The sequence below is a fragment of the Onychomys torridus genome, chromosome 14 (genome assembly GCF_903995425.1).
Source record: "Onychomys torridus chromosome 14, mOncTor1.1, whole genome shotgun sequence".
NCBI lineage: Eukaryota > Metazoa > Chordata > Mammalia > Rodentia > Cricetidae > Onychomys > Onychomys torridus.
Genome location: NC_050456.1, coordinates 53,907,470 through 53,916,844, shown reverse-complemented (window position 1 = coordinate 53,916,844; position 9,375 = coordinate 53,907,470). Strand labels below are relative to the sequence as shown.

The window sequence follows — 9,375 nt, the reverse complement described above, 5'->3', positions numbered from 1 at the left end:
TTCGGTTCCGCAGAAAATAAATCTTGTAAGGAAAAAAAAACCAACACCCTGGAAACTCTTCTCTAGCCCCTTCAGCCCGTGGTTATGGCATACTACCGTATCTTGCCTCGATTTTAAAAACGTATTTATCACACAGTCTTCCTCGGTTTAGCCCATCTCCAAAATGGCACCGGCGGCCTCGCTAGGTCAGAGGCGAGTCACGTGGGCGCCCCCGGTTCCGGCGCGCTAGAGGCCCCGGGTGGTGAACGAGGCTCCGGCACCATGTCTGGTTTGTCTGGCCCACTCTCCCGGCCTGGCCCTCGCCCGTCTGCGCTGCTCTTTCTCTTCCTGCTGGGCCCCAGCACGGTCCTCGCCATCTCCTTCCATCTGCCCGTGAACTCTCGCAAGTGTCTCCGCGAGGAGATCCACAAGGACCTGCTGGTGACGGGCGCCTACGAGATCACCGACCAGTCTGGGGGCGCCGGCGGCCTGCGCACCCACCTTAAGGTGCGGCCCGGGGCGGCGCGGGGGCGGGCGCCGCGAGATGGCCGGCCTGGTCCGGGGGAGGCCGAGGTCCGGGGAGGCCGGCCGGCGGGCGGGCGGGCGGAGGCCGGGGGTTGGCTTGGTCTCCCCCACCCCCGTGAGCGGTGAGGACGTGCGGTGGGGACCGCCCCTTCACCCCGCGCGCTGGGGTTCGCGGGGCGGGGCTGCGCGCCAGAAGTCTGGGCCCTTGGCAGGGCTGCGAGGCGTTGGCGGCCCCGGAGTCCCGGGAGCTCGGACTGTTTCGTCAGGGTCCTGTCTCTGCGAGGGCTCGGCGATCTTGAGCAATCACGTGGTTTTCCTGAGACATCCTGTAGAGGATCGGTGGGGACTGACATCATAAGACACCTCAAACACCTACAGGGTAGTGGAGACAATAAGATTGACTGTGACTAATAACAGTTTGTGATTTATTAAGTATCTGCCGTGTCATTTCCTGTGCCTCGTAAAGGTGGTACACTTAGTTCAGACACCACCCTATGGAGCAGATGGGTACCGTTGGCCTTACTGTAGGAACAAGGGTTCCAAATGGAACTGGCCCATTAGGTGTATTTAGACAGAATGGTGCTGCAGTCTTCCTTGGCTTTTCATTTGTAATTTCTGGGATTTATTAGAGTCTGTTATTGGACACAAGATGGTCATCGTCGCTAGTGGTTTCCCTTCCCTACAAGGGTCAGCTGGTGGATGGTGACAGTTTACATGAGGCCATTTGGTCCCAGTTTTCAGTGGCGTTCTGCTTGGCCAGGTTTGTGAGTTGTTAATAGTCAAGAGTCGATTGTGTTCTGAGTAACTGTATCCATTCATAATAAACACTGGTAATTTTTTGTTTCTTTTTAACAGAGTGAAAATTTCACATTCTTAAGCTAAATAGAAGAAACAATTTACTTTTTTTTTTTTTTTTAGATTTATTTTACTTTATACATGAGTGTTCTACCTACATGTATGTATGTGTACCCTGTGGGTGCCTAGGGCTGGTGGAGGGCATCAGATTTCCTAAAACTGGAGTTATAGGCGGTTGTAAGCCACCACATGGATGCTAGGAGCCCAGCCTGGGTCTTCTGAAAGAGTAACAAGCGATCTAAACCTCTGAGCCATCTCTCCAGCCTGAAACAGTTTGCTTTTAACTAGCTTCGGATATACTGTTTATACTTAAGGTGTTGGACCACAGTGGTGGATGATGAAACATCCTTTATTTGAGAGAGAGAGAGAGACTATTTTCAGGGCTGTTGTTTGGTGACCCAGCACTTATTATCCTCTTTAAATATTGAACTGTCTACCCAAGAAAGTGGTGATGGTACATTTTAAAGACGTAGATCCAATGTTTGGGGTTTAGTAGCTTCTGGCTCTTCATAGTAGAAGTAGTCCCCAGAAAGTCCCCTCAAAGACTTGGATGGAGCAGTCAGAGAGGTCTTGCAAGCTCTGTGGTGTTGCTGTTTCCTGGAGTCCTGTGCTTGAAAGCCATTCAGTGGCTCACTGTTGCTTGTCTTCAGATAATTTACATTTGCCATCGTGCTCTGTAGTGCTCCTCACAAGACCTGTCTTGAAGCCTCATATATTGTTAGTTCCCAGTTTGGGTTCTAACTGGGCCTTTCTGGACAGAGCTCATCGTAACTACTGTTTGCCCTCTGTCTCCCTTAGTAGGCCAGCAGTAGTGTCCTAAGGGTGGACTTGTTTTCCTGTTTGTATTTTCTGGAGTGTTAAGTGTGTTGCCTTGCTTCTAGTAGCATCTGGTGACGACAGGACCCGTGGTCAAACCTAGAGTAATGAATGTCTGGGGATGGATGCTCTAGGCTGGTGAAGGGACATCACCAGCAGGAATCTGTGCTTCTGCTCACTAGTATTTCACCAACGCTCAGTTACTCTCGCTTTGTCTGCCGGGTTCTTAGTGCTCGCCAGCTTAATTGGACTACGGGAATCCTAAATGCCAAGTAGATAGGACACAGGAACGAATTGGGCCAGGTGTTAAAAAGGAGAGGAAAGCCGAGAAACGGCCATGAGGGAAGGAGAGAGAGGATTTGGAGTGGCCAGCACTCCCCTTTGTTTGGTTGTAGGCCTCACTGGAAGCCCAGGTTGGCCTGGAACCCTCCGTCCTCCTGCCTCAGCCTTGCAAGTGCAGGGACCATAGCAGTGCCAGTATGCCCAGCAGTACCCAGTTGTTGATGAGACTTGCCTTGCAAACATGTGGGCCCCTTTGTTCCATCTGGTTTTAAAAAGGGAAATTTTAAAAATTACAGATTTTGATATCAAAGTCCTGAGTTTTGTTGCCAACCCAAGTTGTTTTTAGCAGTGTTTCATTTTCATCATTGTAGAGAATTTACATCTACTGCCCAGAGTCTGCAACTCTTCAGGACCCATACTTGTTTAATCTTCAGTCTTCAAAGGGAAAAGAGTATTTTATGTTAAATTCTTGCACGCCCAGGACACCCTACATAATAGTATTTCAGCCCAGCTGACGTCAGCGTGAGTCTCTTAAAAGATAGGAACATGACTATCATGTTTTATGGCCATACGACACCCTTTCAAAATTAACAGTGAGCTAGGTGCAGTTGCATGTGTCTGTAGTCCTAGCTTCTAAGGAGACTGAGGCAGGAGGATTAGCTGAGTCCCAAGAATTTAGAACCAGGATGAGCAACACAGTAAAAAAAGGCTGAGGTGAGGTCACTTGAGCCCGTGAGCTTGAGACCTGTGTGGTTTAACATATTCAGACCCCTTTCTTAAAGCAACACATTAAAATCCCATAATGTTTCCCTAATAGCATGTAATACCCAGAATGTACTAAGATTTCATCACTTGTGGACTGGTGAGGTGGTTCAGTAGGCAAAGACTCTAGTCACTAAGCCAGAGTTCAACGCCTGGAACCCACATGGTGGGTGGAGAGAATCAACTCCCAAAAGTTGTCCTCTGACTTCCACATGTACACGTGTGGGGGCTCTGAGACCAGGTTTCTCTGTGTAGCACTGCCTGTGCTGGAACTCACTCTGTAGACTAGGCTGGCTTCGAACTCAGGATCTGCCTGCCTCTGCCTTCCTAGTACAGGGATTAAAGGTGTGTGCCACCACCGCCTGGGAATCGACATTTTAATCAAAAGTTCTCAGAGTACTGAATTTTTTTAAACATTTATTTTTATGTAATATATGTATTTCATATTTACTCATAAGCCCCTCGGCAGCTTGCAACTATACTATCTATCACTTAGTTCTACTTCTTAAAATTGTGATCCTCAAGGATCCCTACAGTGCATCAATCATTTCAGCTTCAAAAGTGTACCTCGCCAGCACATAGCTCCTGCTTACATGTCATGCCACAGTACAGGTCTTTGATCAGCCTATGGGTCGGCTCTTAAGTCATATACCCTTCATCTGGCTCAGGTTCAGTTTGAGTTGAGGTAGGAGAAATGAGGACTTTGTGTAGTACAGTTGGACCATGAAACACAGTGCGTGGCGATTGCCCTGAAGAATCTTTGTGAATATATAGTGCTTGCTTTTGTTGGTTTGGTTTGAAATAGGGTTTCATGTGTCCCAGATTGCCCTCCAGCTGGCTTTGTAGCTGTGTACCGCCATGACTGTTTTATGTGGTGCCTGGGATCGAACCCAAGGCCTTGTACATGCCAGGCAAGCACTCTACATCTATATCCCCATCACTTTTTGGAACACTTTTTGGAGCGGGATAAGAGATAGAACTGAGGATTGAATCTAGTAGACAAGCATTTTACCATTGAGCTATGTTCCCAGTTCTTCTTCGGGCTTTTTACTCAGGATCTGTCTGCCTCAGCCTCCCAAGTGGTAGCAGGCCTGTGCCACCAGATTAAGCTAGTGCTTGGGTGAACCTCAGGGACCCATCCTCCTGTCTGAGGACATCTTACTGTCCAATAATGTACCTAGTGCCTGTGCTACAGATCCCTGTTTCTCCTGCATTGACCCGTCTCTTAAGATAGGCTGTAAGTTCTTTGAGTAGCGGGTGTGTCCTATTGCAGTGCTTATGTCTAATATGATGCCTAGCACATGGCAGAATTTAACAAAAGAAGTGAGTGAACAGATGAGTGGTTACCACGCTTTCCTCATCTGTGATTCCTCCCTTCACTTCCATTCTCTCACCTTTACTTTAGTCATACTGAATATCTTCTGTATATAATGCTGTTTTAAGTTGGTCCATTCGCAGCTTGGGCACCTCCTATGTGCTTTCAGTATACTCTGCTTGACAGGACAGCCTTCTTAGTGTCTATCCAAGTGTCTATCCACCTCTCTCTCTCTCTCTCTCTCTCTCTCTCTCTCTCTCTCTCTCTGTCTGTGTGTGTGTGTGTGTGTGTGTACACATGTATATATGTGCTCACCAGAAGTCAGCATCAGGTATCTTCCTTTATCACTATCTACCTTATTTCTTTCTTTTAAATACTAAATACAAAATCCCTTGCTAAACCTGGATCTCCCCAACACTAGCTAGAAAGCAAACTCTAGGGAGCCTCCTGTTCCAGCCTCCCCAGAGCTGGGATTGTAGGTTCTCATTGCTGCACTTGACTTTTTAAGTGGTGCTGGGGATCCAAACTCAGGTGAGGTCCCCATTTTCCTGTTGCCTGAGCCGCTACCCCAGCCCCTCTATTTTTTGCTTGCTTGTTTGAAAACAGGGGCTCTGCATAGCCCAGGCTGATCTTGAGTTTGCTACAGCCCCCTGCCTGCTGAGGTTAAAGGCGCTGACCACCCTGCTCACCTCTCTTGTTTTTCTTTTGCAGAGTTGGGGGGAAAGGCTTGAGATGGGGTTTCATGTAGCACAGGATAGCAGAGGATGACTTTGAATTCCTGACCCTTCTGCCTCCACCTCCCAAGTGCTGGGATGCAGGGAGCATCACCACCCCTCCCTGTGGAATAGTGAGTGAAGACAGCCCAGATCTCCACGCAGAGATTTGGATTCAGGTGCTAGCAACTGCAGTAATTATGGAGGGTGAGCTCTAATTACTGAAGGCATCTCCTCTCATGTAGTGATGGTAGAGCTCATGGGGCTAAAAGAACTGAGTTAAGTGGTTCTGTAGTCAGGGAACCAGTTTTGCTCTGTTCACAGGTGTTGACACTCTATCATCTCCACTGAACAAAAACTTAATTGTTCTCTGGCCTCATATAGGATTGAAGTGACCAGATATGGAATGTGGGTTTTGGTGGTGGTGGGTTTTTGTTTTTTATTATTTATTTATTTTTTTGTGGAGTATCAGTTTATGAAACAGGGTTTCTCTGTGTAGCCCTGACCACCCTGGATCTCTGTCTGTAGACCAGGCTGGCCTCAAACTCAGAGATCTGCCTGCCTCTGCCTCCCTGAGTGCTGGGATTAAAGAGTACGCCACCACGGCCTGGCGATATGGAATGTTTTAATGAGAGGGGTTCTGAGCATTCTGTTTGTGAGTCCCCTATTAATTCAAAAATAGTTGTTTACTATTTTTGAATGTTAATGGTTTATGAGTTAAAGTCCATGAACTGTAGTGAGGAACAACAAAGATAAAACATAAAGGAAGATGAAGAAGCCTGATTTCCTCCGGTTGTGAGTTGTGTTGTGAAAAGTCAGACAGTGGGGAGGAAGTGATTGGTGGAGAAGGCTAGTGAAGGGTCAGGGACTTCCTCCGGACAGCTAGCCATACAGTGTGGGTGGTGGTGGTGGGGGGATTCTCATGCTGTTTCAGACGCACTTGGTGTTGAAGATTCCCTGTTGTCTGCCTTATCACTCTCTTCCCCACTCATTGCACAGAATGAGGCTAAGCCATCCTCGGTAGTAGATTATAAAGACTTTGCTACCCAGATTTGAAGCTGGGCGTCCCCTCATCATCCGTGGTTAATATAGATGTTACACTCTTATTCCAGGCCCGATGAAGCCTGTTGTAGGAGCTGATGGTTCTAAGTGTAGGGACTGCAGACGTGAACACGCATGCTGGACAGTGTGAAGACACATTGTGTGTAATACAGTTTCCAGGTTTTGTTTTTTTTTTTAAGGGAATGATTATATTTCTGGTGCCTATACTAAGACATCTCTGTGTTACAGAGGCAAGTTATAGAGGGAAAACAATTGAATACTTGTTGCTTATTTCTCAAAAGAAGCTTCTCTTTTTACCAGTAACTACTATGTGAATCCTTACTTTTCATGAAAATATGGCCCTTTTAAATAGATATTTAATGTTATTGTTATCAGTAGGTTAAAACCAGACCAGTAACCAGATGGTTTACTCCAGAAGGCCAGTTGGCATGTTAACACTGATTGCATGGCAGTTGAGTTTCTTATGTATTATACAAGTCTTGTTGTTACTGAGGCCCTGACCTTGCAGTTTCTTCCTAAAAGTTAAAGAAAGGATAGTGTTTCTTCATTGAACTTACTCAGTGACCAGTTGTCTACAGCTTTGCATCTTCTGAACTACTCTAGAAAGGGGGACTGCTTAGATTTTGAAACCAGTGATAACTTCTGAAGACAGTCCAGTTTTTAAGAAGTGGAGCAGGTTATTTATAAAGGTGACTTGGAGGGGTGCAGTGACTTTGACTTGTCAGTTGCTGACTGGATGGTGCTAAGCCACCACCCCCATATTCATATCAGCCTGGCAGTGTGGACAGTAGGGCCCTCTGTGAAATCATCCAGCTGGCCACAGACCAGAATTTGGGCTCCCAAACAAGCCTCAGACTTGAGGGAGGTTGATGTCATCTGCTTTATCCTGCGCCCCAACTTCATTGTTCAACATAATGTGTGGGAAATCAAGAGACTAGTTGTTAAAAGAGAACAAGGCTTTGTTTGTGCTAAGAGGGTCATGCTGGAGGTTTTTACCGTAAATAACCCTGGAACAGTATGAAAAAAAACATTTGATCTGGCTTCACCCCCGCAGTAGTGTTGTTAGGGCAGCAGCTGGTCTTTCATTCCCATCCCCCCCCCTTCCTCTCCTTCTTCCTCTTCTGCCCGTGTCTACCCCTGCAGTTGAGCATGACTGTTGCCTATGTTAGGTCAGTGCAGCAAATGCTGAGAGACGCAGGAAGAGAGCACCACCACCACCACCACCACCACCACCACCACCACCACCACCGCTCGCCAGTTTCCACTTCCGAGTCTCAGCAGTGCTTCAGAAGCCCCCTTCGCTGATCGTATTTGAGCTTGAACACCATGGGTGTGTGTCAGCACTGAATTGGGTGGGAAATTTGAAGGAATTTAGTGTTGAAGCTGTTTCAGTTTGGCTTTGTTTGAAGTATCGTCTGTGTGTTCTTCTGACTTCCAGAAGTACAGCTGATAGACTTTGTATTTGCTTTGTATTTGTGAAATCAGGAGGGGCTAGAGAGATGGCTAAGTGGGTTTGAATTAGCAGGTACTGCTCTTGCAGAGGACTTGAGTTTGGTTCCTAGCACCCCACTGAGTGACTTACAATCACCTATAATTCCAGCTCCAGGGCCACCTGCACCTCTCTACATAGACAGACATAATTAAAAATAAAAATAAATCTTGGCCAGGCATTGGTGGCGCACGCCTTTAATCCCAGCACTCAGGAGGCAGAGGCAGGCGGATCTCTGTGAGTTCAAGGCCAGCCTGGGCTACCAAGTGAGTTCCAGGAAAGGTGCTAAGCTACACAGAGAAACCCTGTCTTGAAAAAAACAAAAAATAAAAATAAATAAATCTTACCCAAAAAATGAAGAAGAAAAATCAGTAAATTCTGTGTTCTTCATTTTTGAGATACAGTGGCAACTTGTGGTTTGCATATTTCTTTGTGCAGGAAGTTGAACTCAGAACTTCTAGAATACTCACTTTACTTAACACCTGCCCTGAGGTAGTCTGTCTTTCCTTTCCCTCATCTTAAGACATGGTCTCATGTAGCCTAGGCTAGGCTCAAGCTTGCTATGTAGCTGAGTTCTTCCTCTCCCTATTTCCCAAATGTTGAAATTGTAGGTATGGATTACTGGCCCTGGCTTCGCACTTGTGTGTGTGTGTACACATGTAAGAATCCCATGTGAGCATGTGGAAGTCAGGGCGACATGCAGGACAAGTTGATTTTCTGTTTCTACTGTGGTTCCAGGGATAGGACTCAATCACCAGACTGTCATCAACCCCCTACCGGCTGACCCGGCTTGCCAGCCATAGCCTTTTGGAACTGCTCGCCAGTCTTTCCCCATCCTAGAACACCTGGGTTTGTTTGTTTTGGTTTGGTTGTTTGAGATAGGGTCTTCCCTGGAAGCCCAGGTACTCACTGTAGTGGGCCTCAAAGTTGATCCTCCTCTGCCCCACAAGTCCTGGGATTACAGGTATGAGTAGCTGACCCGGCTTCCTGTTAGATTATTCCTGTAGTTTACTCCTTATCAGATTATAAGCCACATTCTGGAGTTACCCTTGGATCTCTCACTGTTAGTTAGGGTTTCTGTTGCTGTGATAAAACACTGTGACCAAAAGCAACTTGATAATCCAGCGTGTATTCCGGGAAGTCGGGGCAGGAACCTGGAGGCAGAAACTGAAACAGAGGCCTTGGTGGAATGGGGTTTTACTGGCATGTTCCTCGAGGCTTGCTCAATTTGTTTTCTTATATTATCCAGGACCACCTGCCCAGGGTGGCACTGCTCCCAGTGAGCTGGGCTCTCCCACATCAGTCATTAATCAAGAAAACATCCCATAAATATCCCACTGTTTCCTTGAAGATGGACCCGGTTGTTTCCCTGTTCCCATGCAGTGACCATCTGGGTCCCAGGCGTCCCTGAGTCTCGTTAACACAGCACACTGCTCTGCCATCTCTTAGTACAGTTCGGTGGGAAGAGTGGGGATACCTGGTGGTTTCGGGAGTTCTGAGTTAGGACTAACAGACAGTTGTGATCAGTGCTGCTAGTCCTTCAAACAGTAACATTGCACTGAGTGCTTGTGTGACAG

General features: G+C 47.1%; 1 protein-coding gene across 1 annotated transcript in view; it reads left to right on the top strand.

Annotated features, from left to right (window-relative positions):
- The first annotated feature begins 203 nt into the window (after nt 1-203).
- Tmed10 (transmembrane p24 trafficking protein 10) overlaps nt 204-9,375 on the top strand; it is a 40,788-nt gene continuing 31,616 nt past the window's right edge. Inside the window, exon 1 of the mRNA XM_036206044.1 lies at nt 204-486. Within this exon, the coding sequence (XP_036061937.1) occupies nt 262-486 (225 nt within the window). The 5' untranslated portion in view covers nt 204-261. The remainder of the gene's footprint in view (nt 487-9,375) is intronic.